The following is a 22,965-nucleotide window of genomic DNA, read 5'->3' on the forward strand; positions in this document are numbered from 1 at the left end:
TCAACCTTTACTCTGGGCCATGATGGATTTTTCTCAAGCCTTTTTATAATCCTTTAATTCGTGTCTTGCTAACATTACTGCAAGTACAAATTTAAGGAGGCTTCTGTTTAGTGTACAAAGTGAGAATTACGTTATTGTCATCCTGAAATCAGAAGATTGTTGAATAAAAACAAATTTTTAATGATTCCTTCACTTTATGCTTTACATCTGACATTTGATGGAATGAGACAGGCCAGATGTTAAAATCTATTACTGAAACTTCCATACAGGGCTGAGCAACTGTGTACCACTTGGACAATTATTTGGACTATCTCCAGAGAGTGCCTATAGTTCCAGCTTATTAAGTGCTCGATTTAAGGTGATAAAACCATTGATGAAGTACATGCCAATAAACAGTCGATCAGCCCAACTTCAAACTACCTTATGGCTCCCACTATTTCAGAAGTGTAGTGCAATTGACGGCAAGAAAGTATTGCACAAATCACAGATCTGGAACTAGAGAATAGAATCACACAATAACTAAACCACAAAAATAAAGTATTTGATCCACTGAGTCCTTGTCAAGGACCTACAGGTTCCAAGAACAGTTGAGTGATGATGGCAGTTATACTGATATTAATGCAGCTCAGAGACAAGTTTAACTCAATACACCTGCCCAAGACCAAGGGAACCAGTGGGTCAACACATTTACAGATGAACTGCCAATGCAATTTAATATTTTTATCTCCTTAAGAGGTAAATGCGTGATATTACTCTGTGGTCACATGAGTTAAAAGAAAATTAGCAACTAAAAGATGCAGAAGACTGTAGCACTGAAGGAAGTTGCAGATTCTCCTCTAACCCAATTTAAATCAAAAATAGCATTTTTAACATGTTAAAAAGGCATGTTATTCAAAAAAATCTAATCTAGAAGAGCTTGAATAAGTAAAGAGGATATAAACGAGCATTTGCTGAAATGCTGAAAATCTAAATTCTTAGTGAGGCTCATTGGCTGATTTATTAAGACAATCAAAAATATACACAAAGTTAACTAGCTGGTTAAATGCATTACAATACGGACCATCAAAACTGTTCTTGGACCTTTATGGAAGGAGTTCACTTGAGTCAACTGCATTTAATGAACCAAAGATGATTTGTGCTTCTGATTGGCCTCCATAATTGCTAAGCAAACGCATCCCACTGGCTAATGTCTCAAAGGAAATTATTCCCTATTTTTTAAATGAGATAACCAGAACTCCTTCAAGGACACACATTATGTTTAGATATGATGGTGGGTAGAAATACAAAAAATTATAGTACTCTTCACGTGTATATCCCTGGTCTGCACAAGGACCGTATTTGTATGTGTAGACAAAGCGAGGGATGTAGTCCGAAGTGATGGCAATCACAAAGGCATTGGTGATCACTGCAAGCACACCGATTCCTTCCAAGATTCCATACCATATCCCTGGAAAAGAAAAACAAAGTCAGTCAAGAAAGTGAACAGAATTAAAATCTAAAAACATGTGGACCCTGAAATGCAGAATTTTAAAACTCAAGTTAAAAAAAAGTAGCTCATAATATACTTAGAATAGATAAACCACTTTGGATGCTCAAAGTTACAATGCACTGTGTATTTTACTATCATACTTTAATGAATTTCGTCAAATGCTAATGACCCAATGATAAGTTTGATAAGCAAACCTTAACGCTACATGGGAGCAGCAACAGTAAAATCAAAATAGATGACTATTAGATGATAGCTTGAGGATCAGGGAACACAGATTCAAAGGGCTGGGCAACAGAGGCCTGTGAAGGAATTATTATATTTATATAGACAAATTGAATGAAACTCTGCTTGTATAGATTTTTGAAACTGTTACTCATCAATTTTGAGAAGGAGATGTATAGTATTCAAGGGAAAATAATTTGCAGAACAATGGAATGGGGACATACATGGAGCTGAATGGAGCTAGTACATAATTGACAGGATGAATGGCCAACTTCCCTGAACCAATGGTTAACACATGGTTAAAGTGCTAATGGGGCTCTTGTGGAATATATTTCAGGGTTATTCTGTTTTACTGATAGTCATTTGATTCTTGAATGACAATGTTTCCAGTTAGAGAACAGTTGTTAATCCAAACTTTGACTGCCCCATCCATTCAGTACAATTGGATTATATCAGAGTAATTAAAACTGACAAATTAAAGTATTTACTCCTTGCCTTTCATCAATGGTCAGTAACCATCATCTGTGATTCTATTATATAAGAAAGCTAAGAAAGCAGGCACAATCTATTTAAATGTTGGGCATATCAGTTAAGTGAGAAGTCCATTAAGTCCATAGAACCATTTAGTCCATTAGGTGAACTGCCCATTATGTTTAGAATTGCAGCAGATGACTCTCACTTATTTTTCCCCTCAGGTATAACTAATAGAATATTCCACTTTTCCAAAATCCATCATTAGCTATTCCACACATCCAGAGTGAAAAACTGGCTATATTATGTGTTTATTTTCACCACTGGATGGGAACGAGAGTTGTTACTTCCACACCCTAGATGCTAAAGCTTTTCCTGAGAATCCTTCTTGTCCTCCAAAACCCTCTGGCACATTTTCCCTATTTGCCTGCTTCAGCTCCCCCAGCAAGCAGCAGCTCCTCCCATCTTCAGCCCATCACACCAGAGTTTGCTTGCTCTTTTGGGTGGAGGACAATTGATTTATACAGAAGCCTGAAGAAGTCAATAAATGCTGGTTTGTTTTGCGGACCTCCAATATTTTCTGTTTTTACTTAGGATTTTCAGCATCTGAGGGATTTTGATTTCCATTTGGGCTTATACTCTTGAGTTAGAAAAATTAGGTGATCTCTTTAAAACAAGTAAAATTCTTAAGGGTCTTGAAAGGGTTAATGCCAGTGTTGCCCTTGCTAGGGATGCCTGGAGCCAGGGATCAACAGTCACAGAATAAAGGATCAGCCTTTTAGAACAAATAACAGAGTAAAAAAAAATTCCTTCACCTGGAGCACTGTAAATCTCAGAATCAGATTTATTATCATTGATATATGTCATGAATTTTTAAACATGAGATTCTGCAGATGCTGGAAATCTTGAGCAACACACATAAAATGCTGGACGATCTCAGCAGGTCAGGCAGCATCAACGGTGGGAAATACATAGCTGATATTTTGGACCATTGACTGAGTCCTGATGAAGGGTCACTGCCTAAAACCTCAGCTGTTTATTTCCCTCCATAGATGCTGCCTGACTTGCTGAATTCCTCCAGCATTTTGTGTCTGTTGTCATTAAATGTGTTGTTTTGTGGTAGAGGTATATAAAAAATTGATATAAGTTAGAGAAAATAAATAAGTAAACATTGCAAGAGGAATGATGAGGGGGTGTTTATGGGTTAATGGATCATTCAGAAATATGATGGTAGAGCGGTTCAAGCTGTTTGCAAAACACTGAGTGTATGCTTTCAGGATCCCGTACCTCCTCCACAATGGTAGGAATGAGAAAGCATGTCCTAGGTGGTGGGGGTAATAACAATGAATTCTTTAGGGAATTCTTTACCCAAAGGGGCTGGAACCAGCTCAGTTGCTGTGTATATTCATGGTGAAATTAAGAGATTTTTGAATATTCAAAAGGTATATGGTTAGTTCAGGATACGTGGTTTAGATCTCTGAGGCAAAAGATCAGACAAAATCACATTGAATAGCACAACACGCAAGAAGGATCAAACAACCTCTCTTGATTCTGAAATAGACTGGATTCCTGTTATAGTTGGTGCTGATCTGAATGTCTTCTCCAAACACTGTACCATTTCTTCTCACCCATCCCAGAATCCCCAACCCGAAGAAGCTGTCTTTCCATGCTCAATTGGGAAAATATTTGCTTAGACCATAAGACACAGGAGCAGAATTAGGCCATTTGGCTCATTGAGTCTGCTCCACCATTTCATCATGACTAATCCTTTTTTCACCTGCCTCAACCCCATTTCCCAGCCTTCTTCCTGTCACCTTTGATGCCATGTCCATTCAAGAACTTATCAAGCTCTGCCTTAAATATACTCAACAACCTGGCCTCCACAGCTGCCTGTGATAATAAATTCCATAAGTTCACCACCTCCTAGCTAAAGAAATTTCTCCACATCTCTGTTTTAAATGGACACCCCTCTATACTGAGGCTATGCCCTATAGTCCTAGACTCCCCTACCATGGGAAACATCTTTTCCACATCTACCCTGTCTAGGCCTTTTAACATTTGAAAGGTTTCAATGAGATCCCCCCCCCCCATCCTAAATTCCAGAGAGTACAGACACAGCACATTCAAATGTTCCTCGTATGATAACCTTTTCATTCCTGGAATCATCCTTGTGATTTAAAGATAGCCATGTTGAAGCTCCTGTTATCTTTTTTGCTTTAATGGACATTGTCGTTGGAACTTAAATCTCTACTTATGGATATAACATCCTAACCTGGCAATATTCCATAAATGCTCACTGCCCATTCTCTTGAGTTGTAATATTCTACAATGTGATATCATGTTTCTTATTGTGGCCTAATCACATACAATGTCGGTTTGTTACTTATTTTGTCCTGGGTCTAAATATTGCCTTTTTGTGAGGAATATTGTAATCAAAGATACTAAGAAATGTATATTGGCTGTAATCCATCAGCACTCATTCTTCAGTGAGCCAGGGCATCAAACTCCTGGGTCCTTCTTTATACCCTTCAGCATTTTTCTGTTCCAATATTGCCATCCATTCAATAATTCCTTTCTAAAGTATATAAAAAATACAGAACTTACATTTAAATTGTGAAATTTTTATTGCTAAACTAGCAGGTTTATTATTCTCAGGATTGATCATCTAATACATTATTTATAGTCTGTGCAAAAATATTTAGTTCACTCAATGACTGATACAATCAAGGCAAACTTAACAGTAAATTCTTATAATTAAAAGTGCATTAATGGATTCCAAAGGCCTCACCTGTACTGTTTTAAATTGTAGCCTTCAAACCAAGAAATAAAAACCTAGTTCATAATCTGTATCTGTGACGCATCTGGTTTTATGAAGCAATCACTTTGGAAATGTAGAACTATTGTTAGTTACCAGACTGAGTCAGTTCATTTAGAACAAATTAATCAAGTGAAAGTCCCTGACAAGCTAAAATTAGAGATGGTCATTTGTATGGTTCTTCTATTTCTAAGTGTTTCAACAGTGCTTAAGAGAATAAGGAAACACCATTCCAAAGTTAAATAGAGCAGTTCTCTAATCCTGAACAAAGAATAGAAAATGTGGAAATATACAAAGTACAGTAGTTATAGAGAGAGGGAAATAACCAACATTTAGGTCACTGATTCCTGATACCATAAGGAAATAAGGAATTGTATTGTCACTGTCATTTACTAACCATTTAAACACATGCTCATTTTTAATTCTTGTGTTGTTATGAGAAATTGTTGCTCGTGCTATTTGGTTGGAGACCACCCAGATCAAATATGAGGTGTTGCTCATTGTGACTGCAGAGGAGGCCATGGGACTGATGTCAGAATGGAAATGGGAAGTAAAATGATCCCAGGAAGTTCCACCTTTTGTGGCAGATGGAGTGAAGGTGCAAGACAAACCAATCCTGCGGTTTACGTCAGCTCTCATTAATGTAGAAGAGGCTGCACTGGTGAGCACTGGATACATGGCCCTGACAAACTCACAGGTAAAGTGTGCCTCACCTGGAAGGACTGTTTAGTGCCCTGAATGGTAGTGAGGAAGGAGATGTAGGGGCAGGGGTAATTTTTTCCTGTTTTCAGGGATAAGTACCAGGAGTGAGATCAGTGGGAAGGGACGAGTGACAAGGGAGTCATATTGAGAGTGATTGCTGTAGAAAGTGGGAAGTGGGAGGTAGGGGAAAGGAAGGAGATGTTTAGTAGTAGGATCCCGTTGAAGATGGCAGAGATTATGAATGTGCTGGATGTGGCGGCACATGGGGTAGTAGTAAGGACAAAGGGAAGTCTATCCTGGGAATATGGCAATGCCAGGGAATAGGAACGGATGTGAATAAGGGCAGATTCAATAGCAGAGGAAGGCAATGAACCCCATGCATTGAATAAGGAGGACAATTCAGATGTTCTGGAATAGAAAGCCTCATCCTGAGAACAGATGCAGCAGAGGCAGAGGAGCTGAGAAAAAGGAACAGCGTTTTTACAAGTGTGGGAAGAGGTATTGCCAAGAGAACCGGAAGAGTTAGTAGCTTCATAAAATCAGTAGACAGTCAGTCTCCAGAGTTGGAGATAGAGAGATTGAGAAAAGGGTAGAGGTGTCAGAGGGAGAAAAGTAAATTTGAGGGTAGGGTGGATGCTGGCGGCAAAGTTAGAGGAAGCAACACCACTGCATGACGTAGCACAGAAAGAGTTGGGGAATAACCTGTATCAGGAGTTCACTTTATCAAGCATCTTCGTTCCATCCAGTACTTCGAGTATCATCTCCTCTACATCGGTGAGACCCAACGTAGAATGTTTCGTTGTACACTTTCACTCCATGTCACAAAAGGCGGGAGGTCCCAGAGGCTAGCCAATTAATTCTATGTCCTATTCTCATTCCAACATGCGCTCTATGGTCATGATGAGGCCACCCTCAGGCCGGAAGAGCAACAACTCATATCCTGTCTGGGTAGACTCGAACCTGATGGTATGAACATTGACTTCTCCAACTTCCAGTCATCTCTCCCTTCTCTCTTTATCAATTTGCCACTGGCTCCCCTCTTACCCTTTCTCTTCTCCTCACCTCCCTATTGCTTGCTTCTCGTGCTCCTCATCCATCTAATTCTCCCACGGTCTACTCCTGTTCAATTAGAATCCTCCTTCTCCAGCCTTTTTGTTCTTCCACCTAGCACCTCCCAGCTTCTCACTTCATTACTCCTGGCCTACCCACCCACTTTCCCCCTCACCTGGTTTCACCTATCACCAGCCATTATTTATTTATTCTCATTTCGAGAAAAAGCGCAGAATAAGCCGTTCCGGCCCTTCGAGCTGCGCGGCCAGCAATCCACAGATTTAACCTGAGCCTAATCATGGGACAACTTTCAATAACCAATTAAGCTACTAACTGGAGCATCTTTAGACTGTGGGAGGAAAGTGTAGCACCCAGAAGAAACCCATGTGTTCGTGGGGAGGACATACTAAATCTTTAAAGATGGCGCTGGAATTGAACTCCAAACTCCAATGCCCCAAGCTTTAATAGCGTTGCGCTAACCTCTACGCTATCATGGTGCTTATTATGTACACCTTTCTCTTCCCCCACCTCCTCCCCCTCACCGTAGACCCAGCTCCTTACTCTGGCTTCTTCACCCTTACTTTCCAGACCCAATGAAGGGTCTTAGCCCAGAACATTAACAGTTGCATCCTGTCCATAGATGCTCCCTGACCTGCTGAATTCCGACAGCATTTTGTATGTGTTGCTCTGGATTTCCAGCATCCACGGAATTTCATTTCTACATCAACCTGTTCGACTATCAGTCTCCTCCACTGCCAGGGTGAGTCTAAATGCATCTAGTGGAAGAGTACCTCACATTCTGTCTAGATAGTTAACAACCCGAAGGCATGAACACTGGACTCTCCAGTTTCAGGTAACCTGCTCCCTCTCCATTCTGTTTCTCTCTCCTGCTATCTACCCGGTTGCTTTCACACCTTCACACCTCCCAAGCCTCCCTATTACTCTCTTTTCCCCTCATCCACTCTCTCCATCTGTCCATCACTCACACACTTCTCCCACTGTGTCCCCCTTCCTCTACTGTTCCCATTTGACAACCTCACTTCCATTACTGGTTCAATGCTCCATTTTCCTTTCCCAATGGATTTCCATCATCTGCAGCTCTCCACTTACCACCCACCAGCCTCTGTGCTTTTTCCACAATTTCTTCCTCCATTTGTCTATCACCCCTCCTCATTTAGATCCACCTACTGCTTTCTGGCTTTTGCTCCACCCATTCCTTTCATCTCGATAGACTGACCATCTCCCAACTTCCAACTGTCTTAACTTGAACTGTCCATTTCTCCCTACAAAAGTTGTCTGAGCAACTGAGATTCTCCAGCAGACTTTTTACTCCATGACAAAAAAAGTAGCTAGTTTCTGCAATATCAACAAAAAAGCTTGCAAAATATCTCTTTTTGGATATAACTACAGATTTCAGTGAAACCCACAAAATAGATGGAGGATGACACCTCCCCTGACTGGGAACCTCAAACTGGAAGAGCAAATTTAATTAGGAATCTAGTCATTCAGTTTTGAGAGGTGGTGAAATTTCTTTAGGGTTGTAAGGGTCTCAGTCACTGAGGATACAGAGAGATTGACTGTCTTTTGGATCCTGAAGGATTCAAGGTTCAGGGGTTGGATGAGTAGGAACGAAGGACCAAACAGCATCCCCTGTTGCAGTTAGAAAGTTCTTTTAACTGGACTTTACACTAATCACTCTTTAAATATACACAGGTGGGAGAATCTTTGAGGAATTCCTTAATGTAGGCATTCAAATTTAACAAAATGACACAGCACTATTAATAAGACTTATTAAGGGCACGGAAATTTGCTGCCTCAAACACTTAAATGGCTATTTTCAAAGCTTTAGTTAATCTCAGAATCAAGTTGAATATCACAGCATCCTCATGAAATTTTGATGTTCATAGCAGCAGTACAGTACATAATAATAAAAACTATAAGTTACAATTGTATGTGTATATGTAGATATAAAAGAAAATTGGATTAAATAAGTAGCGCAAGAAGACAGGAAAAATACTGAGATAGTGTTGATGAGTTAATTGCCCATTCAGAAATCTGCTGGTGGAGGGGAAGAAGCTGTTCCTAAAATGTTGAGTGTATATTATCGGGCTCCCTGTACCCCTCTTTGATGGTAGCAATACGAAGAGGTCCTGGGTGATGGGGGTCCTTAATGATGGATGCTGCCTTTTTTAGACATCGCCTTTTGAAGGTCTTGATGCTGAGATGGTTAGTGCCCATGATGGAACTGGCAGAGATTCTGTTTCTGAATTCATTTTATAGGTGTGCGCTACACAATGGAAAATTTCGGAGATGACTCAGTGTTAGAGCTCTCTCCTGTGGTAAATATTGGGATCTACATACGTATAAGCAGGAATATATTGAGGTGTCATTTAATTATAAACTGGACCAGTACTAAGTGAACAAGTACATTTTGATTACAGCTGAATCATGAAAGATAGATCATTTTTACCCTAGAAGTTTCCAGCCTTGTGCTTCATGGGAGAATTTTAAGAAGTGAAGTGGCTGATAGAAATGGAATTCTTCAAACATGGGTGCAGCATTATATATTGCCATCATCCACCCCACAACAGGTGTGATGAGCACTGCTCGTTTGTACCTATTGCTTGTTTTAAGACTATGCATTAAATTCACATTGCAAAGCTATTATAAGATAATTGTAGGTATTAGTGGATCAAATATCTGTAAGTAGTGTAGGTATTAGTGGATCAAATATCTGTGATAGCCAGTGCAACTCATCGTACAAGTGCATCAAATTCATGTGTTGCCAAATCAATTCAGCATCTATACTTCACCCCTCAGCCTTCTATACTCTAAGGAAAACAAACCCAACTTATCCAATCTCTCCCCAAAGCTGAAACACACCATGTCAGAGCTACATCCTGGTGAATCTATTTTTCAGTGCAATCATATCCTTTCTAATAGTGTCACAATCAGAACTATAAATAGTACTCCAGTTGAGGCTGGCCTAAGTGATTTATCTCTTAGATTCTAAATAATGTCATGCATCCTATATGCTTGCTTTACCTTCTTATCTACCTGTGCTACTGCCTTTAGGGACACTCAGGCAGATGCAAAGGACACAATAATACCTACTGAATATTGAAATGCCTACATAGAGTGGATGTGAGAAGATGTTTCCATTGGTGAGAGAGTCTAGGACTAGAGGGCACAACCTCAGAATAGAAGGATATCCCTTTAGAACAGAGATGAGGAGGAATTTCTTTAGCCAGAGGGTGGTATAACTGTGGAATTCATTACCACATTTGGCTGTGGGGGCCATGTCATTGGGTATATTTAGAACAGGTTCTTAATTTAGAATAGTTCTTTTTTATTTAATTTTTATTTAATTCTTTTTAATTTAGAATTAGGTTCTTAATATAACTCGGAGTCCTGCCATGTGCAGAAGTTCGCTGATGACACGGCCATAGTGGGGTATGTCAGGAATGGACAGGAGGAGGAGTATAGGAATCTGATACAGGACTTTGTGATATGGTGCAACTCAAACTACCTGCGTCTCAATATCACCAAGACCAAGGAGATGGTGGTGGACTTTAGGAGATCTAGGCCTCATATGGAGCCAGTGATCATTAATGGAGAATGTGTGGAGCAGGTTAAGACCTACAAGTATCTGGGAGTACAGTTAGACGAGAAGCTAGACTGGACTGCCAACACAGATGCCTTGTGCAGGAAGGCACAGAGTCGACTGTACTTCCTAAGAAGGTTGGCGTCATTCAATGTCTGTAGTGAGATGCTGAAGATGTTCTATTGGAGAGCGCCCTCTTCTTTGTGGTGGCGTGTTGGGGAGGAAGCATTAAGAAGAGGGACGCCTCACGTCTTAATAAGCTGGTAAGGAAGGCGGGCTCTGTCGTGGGCAAAGTACTGGAGAGTTTAACATCGGTAGCTGAGCGAAGGGCGCTGAGTAGGCTACGGTCAATTATGGATAACTCTGAACATCCTCTACATAGCACCATCCAGAGACAGAGAAGCAGTTTCAGCGACAGGTTACTATCGACGCAATGCTCCTCAGACAGGATGAAGAGGTCAATACTCCCCAATGCCATTAGGCTTTACAATTCTACCGCCAGGACTTAAGAACTTTTTAAAAGCTATTATTAATGCTTTTTGAGATAGTGATTTAGATGCATATCATATTTTTTTACTGAGTTAAGTATTGTATGTAATTAGTTTTGCTACAACAAGTGTATGGGACATTGGAAAAAAAGTTGAATTTCCCCATGGGGATGAATAAAGTATCTATCTATCTAATAGGTTCTTAATTAGTAAGAGTGTCAAAAGTTACAGGGAGAAAATATTGACATTTTCTATTTGGTCCATCAAGTTCGCTCTGCCATTTGATCATAACTGATTTATTTTCCATTCAACACCATTCTCTTGAAAGCAAGAGAATGGGATTGAGAGGGAAAGTAAATCAGCCATGATCTGCTCCTATGTCTTAGGCTCTCATGGAAAATAGGAACAAAAATAGGCCACCAGGCCAATCAAGCTTGCTCCACCATTCATTATGAACATTTACATTGACCACAACTCTTCTTATGTACACAAACCATATAATCCTCAATTTCTTGAACTTCCAAATTCACACGTATTCCTGCTGTTCATCAATCATTCCTAGGTACTACCATTCATTGTGTTTTTCCTGGTCTTATTAGTTCATTTCATTAACTTTCAGCATTAAATCATCGGTATGCACATCACTGCTGATCTCACTGGACTGTACGCACTGCACAACAGCATCTCTTCCACCTCAGATGACATGGGAACGGCACCGACCTTGATCGCTGGGCTCTGCAGAGAGTGTTACGGACAGCCCAGCATATCTGTGGATGCAAACTTCCTTTCATTGAGGACATTTATAGCAGAAGGTGCAGAAAGCAGGCCCGGAAGATCATCGAGGACAACAATCACCCCAAATCCTTCTGTCTGGCAGATGGTACCACAGTATGAAAGCCATGATCAACAGGCTATGGGACAGTTTCTTTCTACAGGCCATTAGACTTATAAATTCACACGTCTGTACATTGTGACGGAGTCATAACTTGAAGATTTTTAGTCCCTCACACTGTGGGATGGATGTAAGATTTAAATAAATTCAAATACATCTTTGACTTCCATTCCCACTGTTAGCAGCCAGGTTCCAGTTGCTCTGGAATTTCTTCTCCAAACCTTTCTCTTACCCTTTCTCCTTTTCATTGAGAAAACTCCACCTTCACTGAGCTAATGGAGGTTTATACTAATATCATTTTATTTGGCAGAGAATCCAATTTTAACCTCTCTTAAACAAGAGAAATAATCATAATTGACACAAATTTGGACAGAAATGAGAGAAAATCTGCAGATGTTGGAAATCCAAGCAACGCATACAGCAGGCTAGGCAGCATCTATGGAAAAGGGTATAGCCGATGTCTTGGGCTGAGACCCTTCAGCAGGACTGAAGGAAAAGAGATGAGAATCAGTGTTAGAAGGTAAGGGGAAGGGAGGGAGAAACACAAGCTGATAGGTGAAACTGGGAGGTGGATGGGTGAAGTAAAGAGCTGGGAAGTTGATTGGTGAAAGAGATACAGGGCTGGAGCAGGGAGGATCTAATAGGAGACGACAGAAGGCCTTGGAAGAAAGAAAAGGGGGAGGAGCACCAGAGGGATGCAATGGGCAGGCAAGGTGATACGGTGAGATAGGGAAAGGGGACAGGAAATAGCGAGGGAGGGGAGGGGCATTACCAGAAGTTCAATAAATTGATGTTCATGCTATCAGGTTGGAGGCTACCCAGACGGACAATGCAGTTTGACCAGAGAGGAAAGGACATGCTCAGTACAGTCACTTTAAGCATTCAGCTGGCAGTAACTGGTTTGGGTAGCGCCTGCTGGACTCAATGTTCTAACAAGCAACTCATCTTTCCATTGGGAATGGCAGCAAATGCCTTGGTCTACATTACCTATATCTGTTGCTCTGGCAGGTAACGGCCGTCTCCACTGAGTGACGAATTTGTAGGCATCCAGTCTTATTTCAATGATATTGTTTAGGAGAGCGAGGAGAGGAGCCAGCGGGAAGGCAGCAACAAATATGGTTGTGAATCCAAACTGCAAGACTAGATTGAAATGAGAGCCACAATTATGACTGATTGAAAACATACAGATTGATTCATTTACCCAATGATAATGTAGACTTGAATTATTAACACAGACCTTAGCAAAAATGCAACAAACATTTGATTTAACTTTTTTTTCCATTCTGTAACAGAGGATAAGACTTAAGGATTAATACTCAGTCACAGTATTATTCAATAAAACATGTAACATGTGCTGGACACAATGCGCAAATCTCTTTTTTTCCTATGATCCTGGGTTCAAGCCTCACTCCAGAGAGTTCGGTGATTATTGCAGGCTGACACCTTTTGATGCAGGGTTTGCAAAGGGCTGCACGGTCAGTGATAATGACTCTCAAATGAGTTGCCTAGTTTCACACGAGTGTAAAAATCTCTCGTGGTGGCATTCCACATTCTTCTGTCAATGCTTATCAGTCGAACTACATGTACCATGTCTGTGAGTCTGGGCCAAGAACTGAAGGTGGGAGCCTGTCCTGGGGTTGCAGTGATGCTAGGTGGGTGCGAGGGAACAAAGTTTGCTGTTGTTGTGTTGCTGCTTTGGTTGCTTGTGTTGAACATTGCGGGCAAGCTGTGTTGGTGCCAGAAAATGTGGTTACACCTACGGGCTGCTCCCAGCACATTCTTAGGTTGTGTTGGTTGTTAATGCAAATGGCACATTTCACTGTATATTTCGATGTTGTTGTTGTTCTGAGTCGAGTCTGACTCTTCGTGATCTCATGGACTCTGCACACCAAGCCTTCTTGTGGGAAACTGCCTGTCTAAGATCCCCCAAGGTCATGCACATTGCCCAAGTAATTTTATCTATCCATCATAGCCTCTGTCATCCTCTCCTTCATTTACCCTCTAACATGAGAGTCTTCTCCATGGAATCTAGTCTTCTCATGACGTGGCCAAGTTGTTTGAGCTCTTGTCTCATAATCAAGTCTCCTAGTGAGCAGTCTGGCTGTATTTCTTCAAGTATTGACTTGTTGGATCTTCTTTCTGTCCAACAAACTCATAACACTTTCCTCCAGCATCCAAGTTCAAAGGCGTTGATTCTTTTGTATTCAGCCTTACTAATAGTCTAGCTCTCACAGCCATACATCACAACTGAAAACACTATAGACTTGATTATATGGATCTTCGTAGACAATGTTATGTCTCTGCTCTTCAGTATTTTATCTAAATTTGTCATTGCCATTTCCCTTCCCAGAAGTAAGTGCCATCTAATTGAGTGGCTGCAGTTACCATCTGTAGAAATCTTTGAACCGAGGAAGACAAAATCCGTCACTGCTTCCATTTCCATTCCACTTATTACCACAGAGTTAACAGGGGTGGTCAAAATAATCTTGGTTTTATGTTTCGATGTACGTGTGATAAATAAATGAACCTGAATCTGAATCATGAAATAGAGGGTTTGCTCAGGTCTTGCTTCATCGTTTGTGGAAGTGAGCTATGCCCAAGTGGGCTGTCTTGTTTCTTATATCAGTGACTAAATATCATTGCATGTGAAAGACTCGGGGATACCAGATATTGTGAAATGCATCCTTAGGGTTTTAAAATCTGACTTGGCTTGAAGAAAGCACTAAATTAGACAATGCAGGATTGAAGATCAAGTACCTGAAATTAAGTAAACGTATCCTTTGTGAAAGTACTTACTGTAATTTTAGTGTGATTCTAACTAAAACTCTTCCATTCAAATATCTCTTAGGACTCTAAAAAAAAAGCTGCATCTATAGCATCAACTGGGGTGCCCAAATGAAGTTTATTCTCTCAGATCTGGGATTCCAACCAGTCTGAAATCTGAAACTCACAGTAAGAGTTTGCTTTAAACCTATTCTGGAGAGCTGCTTAAATAATTTATTTCATTTAATACAAGGAAATTATATTTTCAAATTAAGCTAACATTACTCTCTTAGACAAGTTACTTTCTTTGCTTTAGGCATGATTTTTCAATTGGCAATCATTTAAGTAAGGAATAATTTGCTTCTTACATTTGATTCCTCATTCCATTATTTTTGGCAATGATAATCTTATTTCCTATGATAGGTTGATGTCTTATTAACAGCAGAGAGAAGGAAGATCATACAATGGTGTTAAACAAATTCACTTGAATTTTAATAAATGTAAAATACAAACCTCGAGGTTTACTTGTACAGTCCTAGTTCTCCTTTGTTGTCTAGGGTCTTTGATTTGCTCAAAGGCAGCGGGAAGTAAAGAGTGTAGTTTTGAGACTGGAAAATCTGTAATTCCATGCCTAACTCTAGATCTAAACAAACAGCGAGGCCTGACTATTAATTTGTATCTCCATTTAAGAAGGGGAAGAAATGTAAACCTCTAATTAGAAATCTTCTGATGCCAGGAAAAGAGAGAAATGTCGGAAATTTGGGGAAAAAGATGTGTTTGTGTGAGAGAGAGAGTGAGAGTCAGTGAGTGAGAGAGAGAGAGAGAGAGAGAGAGAGAGAGAGAGAGAAGAGAGAGAGAGAGAGAGAGAGAGAGAGAGAGAGTGGTAGTGAGAGAGTGAGTGAGTGAGGATGAGAGTGAAAGTGTGTGAGAGAAAGAGTGAATGAGTGAAAGTGAAAAAGAGAGTGAGAGAGAGCATGAGAGAGTGAGAGAGAGAAAAAGAGTGAATGAGTGAGAAAGAGTGAGAGTCAATGAGAGAGTGAATGTGAGCGTGAGTGAGAAAGAGAGAGAGAGTTAAAGTGAGAGTGAGAAAGAGAATGAGAGGGAGCATGAGAGAGAGTGAGAAAAGGGGTGAATGAGATGAGAGGGTGAAAGAGTGAGAGTATGAACGTGAGAGAGAGAGCGAGAGAACACGAGTGAGAAAGAGAGTAGGAGTGAAAGAGTGAATGAATAAGTTAGAATGAGAAAGTGCGAGAGAGTGAGTGAGAGATAGGAAGTGTGAGGTGGAGGGGGGAGAGAGAGCAAAGACTTAGATCCTTGTGGCAACAGGCAAGTGTCTTGAATAGAAATTGAAAATATAAATATATAAATCACTCCAGAGAAATGAAAGCCTTTTGCATGAGTTGCTGAATAATATGAAGCTTGATATATTTAAATATTCTCTAAAGATCTGATATATTCCAATTACACTTAAGAACCAAAGAAAATGCTTTTTTTTTTGCAGTAAATATTTTGCAGTAAATATTTACAGATACCTTCATACTGCTGTGGAAAATATGATTACTCAGCAGGGTGAGAAAATTTGATTTAAACTTTTAATGATCTTGATATTTTTTAATGTTAGTTTTAAATTTCAATGTTATTTATTTCATTCAATTCAATTGTCAAAAGTATTTCCTCTTTCCAGTTTTACAAAAGTGATGAAGGTTTTGATGAAATGTGTTCAATAAACCCAGCTGGAAATTGGATAATACACCACACAGGTGAATTTTATTAATATGATATTAATGAGGAATACAAATAATTGCTATGTTCCACTAATTATTGTTATACCATAAAACACATTCTGGAGAAAAAATCTGTTGTAGTACTTAGTGGTTTTCTCAGTTCCTGAGCTGTATTGTTTTATGTTCTATGACTGTGTTAAATAATTGCCCATCAAAATGCTCACATTAATTATTCAAATATATGAGGCTCTTTATCCAAAAACATTACGCTTGTTAGTCTGGTACTTACCCATTTCTAGATATTCATCTATCAGTCCATGGATGTTCATGGGCTGCAGATTCCAATCCTGCTCCCACTGAGGTAGGTAATTGTCATTCTTCTCACTCTGACTGGCTTTCTTCACCTTCCTTCGTGACCACCAATTCTGTAACAGTCTATATCGATCCAGACATTATTTTCCACTGAGCATCAACAACGTAATAAGTTAATACTTGACAGTAATGTCTTTCATTTGTGCTCTCTTTCACACACATACACACATAACTTATTTGCGAATGCACATTAGAACTGGACGCATGAAGATTCTTCTCATTGCTACCATCAGGGAGGAGGTATAGGAGCCTGAAGACAAACACTCAATGTGTTCACAACAGCTTCTTCCCCTTCACCAACTGAATGGACAATGTACCAATCCATGAATACTACTCCAATATTACTTTTGCTCTCTTTTTCCACTACTTAATTAATTTATCTTACTGTAAGTTATAGTTCCCTTTATGTATTGCATTGTACTGCTGCCTGCCGTAAAACAACGAATTTCCCAATATATGCCACTGATATTAAACTGATTCTGATCCTGAAAACAAATCAGAATATGCATATTGTGCCCCAAACTTGATATGCATACTGCAAATTAAAAATGATTTTCAACAACTTTGAAAACAGTAAGGAACTCAAATCTGTGGGTTTCCTTGCTTTTCTCTTTCCAGATATGAAACACGTTTACAATCACAGTGTAACCTGGACTCTTAGCAAGGCAAACTTGAATGCTGGCTCTTATTGCACTTTGCTAACTGGAATCAAAGCAACAGACTGATGAACCTTTCTTGCCACAAGGTGGTGGACCATGCAAATAAAATGACCTAGAAATTATTTCTCCTGTGAAAGAAGTGTCTGCAAAATGCAAATGCTCAGCAATGCACATCAATCTTCATGTAGAATTCCTGCCAGTGCTTCCTTGCATTTGATATAGTTCTGCACACCTCACTATACGTGGATGACCTAAGTACAGAATTCACCTGGTGAAGGCCGTAAGACACAGATGCAGAATTCGGCTATTCGGCCCCTTGAGTCTGCTCTGCCATTCCATCATGTTTGATTTATTTTTCTTGTCAACCTCAAGCTCCTGCCTTCTTCACATAACCTTTGACATCCTTATTAATCAAGAACCTTTCAAACTTTATTTTAAATATATGCAATGAATTGTCCTCCACAGCACCTGTGCAATGAATTCTAGATTCACCATCTTCTGGCTAAAGAAATTCCACCTCATCTATGTCCTAAAGGGATGTCCCTCTAAATTGAGGCTTTGGTCCTACACTCATCCACTGTAGGAAACATTCTCTCCACATCTACTCTACCCAGACCTTTCAATATTTGCTAAATTTCAATGAGATTCTCTCGCCCTCAATCTGCTAAACTGCAGAAAATACAGGCCCAGGAGGTTGTTTAAGTAAATGAAATTAAGAAAACAGGAAAACAAATAAGGCTGGAGCTGTGAGACATAGAATACAGAGCTGCTGGAAACACAAAACAAAAACATTCAACAGGTCTGTTGGCATCTGAACAGAGATGACAGCAACAATACTCCAATCAAAGACAGCTGCCCGCACTCTGAAAGGTCATCCAATCAAAATGCTCGTTCATTCCACCAGAAACCAATCATTCCCAGCAACCCTAGCTCTTAGGTCAGAATTGCCCAGATCAGTTTCTTTGCCTGGGTTGTTGAGTGTTTCTAGCATTTTATGTTTTTGTATCAGGTATCTGGCACTTATTTTTTCCCCCCACTTCTCGCTGTTCTGATGCAACTCAGTTTCTCTCTCTCTCTACAGCTACCGTCTGATCTGCTGGGCCTTAGAACATAGAATAGTACAGCACATTACAGGCCCTTTGGCCCACAATGTTGTGCCAACCTTCAAACCCTGCCTCCCATATAACCACCCACCTTAAATTCCTCCATATACCTGTCTAGTAGTCTCTTAAACTTCACTAGTGTATCTGCCTCCACCGCTGACTCAGGCAGTGCATTCCACGGACCAACCACTCTCTGAGTGAAAAACCTTCCTCTAATATCCCCCTTGAACTTCCCTCCCCTTACCTTAAAGCCATGTCCTCTTGTACTGAGCAGTGGTGCCCTGGGGAAGAGGCACTGGCTGTCCACTCTGTCTATTCCTCTTAATATCTTGTACACCTCTATCATGTCTCCTCTCATCCTCCTTCTCTTCAAAGAGTAAAGCCCTAGCTCCCTTAATCTCTGATCATAATCCATACTCTCTAAACCAGGCAGCATCTTGGTAAATCTCCGCTTTACCCTTTCCAATGCTTCCACATCCTTCCTATAGTGAGGCGACCAGAACGGGACACAGTACTCCAAGTGTGGCCTAACTAGAGTTTTATATAGCTGCATCATTACATCACGACTCTTAAACTCTATCCCTCGACTTATGAAAGCTAACACCCCATAAGCTTTCTTAACTACCCTATCTACCTGTGAGGCAACTTTCAGGGATCTGTGGACATGTACCCCCAGATCCCTCTGCTCCTCCACACTACCAAGTATCCTGCCATTTACTTTGTACTCTGCCTTGGAGTTTGTCCTTCCAAAGTGTACCACCTCACACTTCTCTGGGTTGAACTCCATCTGCCACTTCTCAGCCCACTTCTGCATCCTATCAATGTCTCTCTGCAATCTTCGACAATCCTCTACACTATCTACAACACCACCAACCTTCGTGTCGTCTGCAAACTTGCCAACCCACCCTTCTACCTCCACATCCAGGTCGTTAATAAAAATCACAAAAATTAGAGGTCCCAGAACAGGTCTTTGTGGGACACCACTAGTCACAACCCTCCAATCTGAATGTACTCCCTCCACCACGACCCTCTGCCTTCTGCAGGCAAGCCAATTCTGAATCCACCTGACCAAACTTCCCTGGATCCCATGTCTTCTGACTTTCTGAATAAGCCTACCATGTGGAACCTTGTCAAATGCCTTACTAAAATCCATGTAGATCACATCCACTGCACTACCCTCATCTATATGCCTGGTCACCTCCTCAAAGAACTCTATCAGGCTTGTTAGGTATGATCTGCCCTTCACAAAGCCATTCTGACTGTCCCTGATCAGACCATGATTCTCTAAATGCCCATAGACCCTATCTCTAAGAATCTTTTCCAACAGCTTTCCTACCACAGATGTAAGGCTCACTGGTCTATAATTACCTGGACTATCCCTACTACCTTTTTTGAACAAGGAGACAACATTCGCCCCCCTCCAATCCTCTGTTACCATTCCCGTAGACAACGAGGACATAAAGATCCTAGCCAGAGGTTCAGCAATCTCTTCCCTTGCCTTGTGGAGCAGCCTGGGGAATATTCCGTCAGGACCTGGGGACTTATCCGTCCTAATGTATTTTAACAACTCCAAAACCTCCTCTCCCTTAATATTAACATGCTCCAGAACATCAACCTCACTCATATTGTCCTCACTGTCATCAAGTTCCCTCTCAGTGGTGAATACCGAAAAGAAGTATTCATTGAGGACCTCGCTCACTTCCAGGCACATCTTCCCACTTTTATCTCTAATCGGTCCTACCTTCACTCCTGACATCCTTTTGTTCTTCACATAATTGAAGAATGCCTTGGGGTTTTCCTTTACCCTACTCACCAAGGCCTTCTCATGTCCCCTTCTTGCTCTTCTCAGCCCCTTCTTAAGCTCCTTTCTTGCTACCCTATATTCCTCAATAGACCCATCTGATCCTTCTCAGCATTCTCCCTTATGTCAATTTCCTAACAGCCACCACTTCCTGAATTTTACTCCTTTCCTTTCTTTCTTCTCTGTTCTGTGACTTACAAATCTCCACAGAGAATAAAAAGCATTCACAAACATTCTGTCAACTGGCACCGGTCTGAGTCATTCATTTTCTCTTGGTCTCAATCATGTGATGTATTCCCTTTATTTTCTTTATCTGCTACCCGACTCTGCATCTTAAAGGACATCTGTCTTCTAACTTTGGGCAAAAGAAAATTAATACTTTCTCTTACTTTTACCATTCCAACCCCCTTGAATCACAAAGCAAGCAAAAAGGATATAATGCTCTACTGGCATATATGGTGAATAAACTCTTTTCAGGCTTCCAGCCTGGTACAGGTATCGATTTTAACCAACATTTTGATGACAAACTCTGCCATCTTCTTCAGGGATGATGCCTAGGCATGTCCTGTCTGGTTATATTTATATCTCTATCAATCGTCCCTCCTGATTGGTTAGTTCTCATTCAATCAGGTTTCCGCTCTCCCATCTTGTTTACAATTGAATTCCAGTTCTTATTTACAGCAAGACTTTGTCTTTAAAAAAAATCTTTTCCTCTAGTTTTATTTCAATGGCTTCCTTTATCAGGTGGTCTCTAAAGCCGTTGGCACAGTAGTTTCACGCCGTTGAAAAGAATTTTAACAAAGACAAATGTCTCGCTTTATGTGAGAACTGGAATTTGATTGTAAACTGGGAGAGCAGAAATCTGGTTGGACAAGGACTAACCAATGAGGAGGGATGGACTATGGCATAAATATCATAAAATAAAAATGGACGGTATAAATATCACTAGACTAGACATGCCCAGGCATCATCCCTAGGGAAGATGGCAGAGTTTGTCATTGAAATGTCAGTTATAATTGATACCCGTACCTGGCTGGAAGCCTGAGAAAAGTTTATTCGTCAAAAGTATGCACATAAGTACAGAAGGACATAGAGGCAACATGGATCAATACTGCAGTCAAGAAGGTATATGGCATGGTTTATTAGTTATGGCAGACAATATAGAAGTTGTATGTGATATTGCAAATTTACAAAACATTGGTTAGATTGGCACTGGGAGTTCCATGTACAATTCTGGTCACTGCACTACAGGAAGAATGTGATCATTCTGGAGAGAATGTAGAGCTGATTCACCAGTGGGTGCCCTGAATTGAAGAATAGATTGAAAAAAATGACCGGGGTTCCTCAGAACCTGTCTGCCAGTGGGAGAATGTGGACCGAGTTGGAAACTAGTCCTTGTGGACTTTGCACGCGAGGTTTAAAGTGTGCTCGTGGCCTGTCAGGACATGTCTGCTGAGTAGGAGATTACTTGGGTTGTTAGTAACTTAGCAAGGGCCAATAAATGAAGCAAGGTGTGAGCAGAGCAGCCATTGTTAGAATGGGCCAGTGTTAAAATGGTGAGGTTTTGGCTCAACAGGCTTCAGTGAGAACAGAAAGAGGCTAATGGTGCTAAGTCGATTGGAATCATTCAGTTGACTGAAGAATTTAAATATAAAATTAAAATAAGAAGTAAGAGCCAAAGGAATAACAAATGTAGGCAAGATGGTAGTTAAGGCAACAGAATGCTCCTCCTATAAGATGTGGGATTGGATGGTATCTAACAATCTCCCTAATGACTACATCTGCAGGAAGCACAACCAACTTCAGTTCCTGACAGACAAAGGTTACAGAACTGGAGCTAGATGTACTCAAAACCGTCTGGGAGGCTGAAAACCTTGCTGATGAGAACTTTACTCAGACATACAAGGTGCAGGCATGAAGGTGACCACCATGAAAAGTTAGGGGCATGAGCAATTAATGCAGGGTTCCCCTGTGGCCATTCCCCTCAGAAACAAGTATGGCCCTTTGGATACTGATGGGGGAGAGTGACCTATCAGAGTACAACAGCAGTAGCCAGGCCAGCAGCACTATGGTCGGCTCTGAGGACCTGAGGATCAGGAGGGAAGGGTAAAGTTAGGAATGGTAGTGATAGGAGATTCGATAGTTGGAGGGCAAGGGACGGGCAGGGGATTCTGTGGCTGTGAAAGAGAAGGGATGATGTGATGCCTTCCAAGTGCTAGGGTCAAGGATGGCTCAGAGTGGCTGCAGAATATTTTCAAGAGGGAGGGTGAGCAACTAGAAGTTGTGGTACACATTGGCAACAATGGCATTGGTAGAGGTCCTGTGTAGAGAGTATAGAGAGTTAGGAATGAGGCCCGAAGAGTGAGACCTCTAAGGTAGTAATTTCTGGATTCCACCCCCCCCCCCCCCCCCCCCAGTGCCATGTGCTAGTCAGGGAAGGAATAGGATGGATATGGATGATATTGCAGATGAATGAGTGGGTGAGCAAGTGGTGCAGGGGCAAGAGTTTCAGATTTCTGGATCATTGGGACCTCTGCTGGGGAAAGTACCACTGTACAAAAATATGGGTTACACCTGAACCGGAGCAGGACCAATATCCTTATAGGTAGGTTTGCTAAGGCTGTCGGGAAGGGTTTAAACTAGTTTGGCAGGAGGATGAGAACTGGAGAGATAGGGCTGAGGATGAGGCAGTTGGAATACAAGTAGATGCAGTGTGTAGTGAGGCCGTGAGGAAGGACAGGCAGATGAGCAGGCTAAATTGTAGACAGTGGGATGTGTTGGAAATGTAACATGGGAGCAAAATTGACAAG

The 22,965-nt window shown here is 40.9% G+C and overlaps 1 protein-coding gene across 1 annotated transcript in view; it reads right to left on the reverse strand.

Annotated features, from left to right (window-relative positions):
- The window catches only part of ano3 (anoctamin 3), a 386,470-nt gene that overhangs the window by 20,769 nt on the left and 342,736 nt on the right, over positions 1–22,965 (reverse strand). The window contains exons 22-24 of the mRNA XM_073049723.1: positions 16,510–16,655; positions 12,721–12,873; positions 1,300–1,447 (exon numbers count right to left, since the gene is read on the reverse strand). Of these exons, the coding sequence (XP_072905824.1) occupies positions 1,300–1,447; positions 12,721–12,873; positions 16,510–16,655 (447 nt within the window). The remainder of the gene's footprint in view (positions 1–1,299; positions 1,448–12,720; positions 12,874–16,509; positions 16,656–22,965) is intronic.

The sequence above is a fragment of the Hemitrygon akajei genome, chromosome 6 (genome assembly GCF_048418815.1).
Source record: "Hemitrygon akajei chromosome 6, sHemAka1.3, whole genome shotgun sequence".
NCBI classification, from domain to species: domain Eukaryota; kingdom Metazoa; phylum Chordata; class Chondrichthyes; order Myliobatiformes; family Dasyatidae; genus Hemitrygon; species Hemitrygon akajei.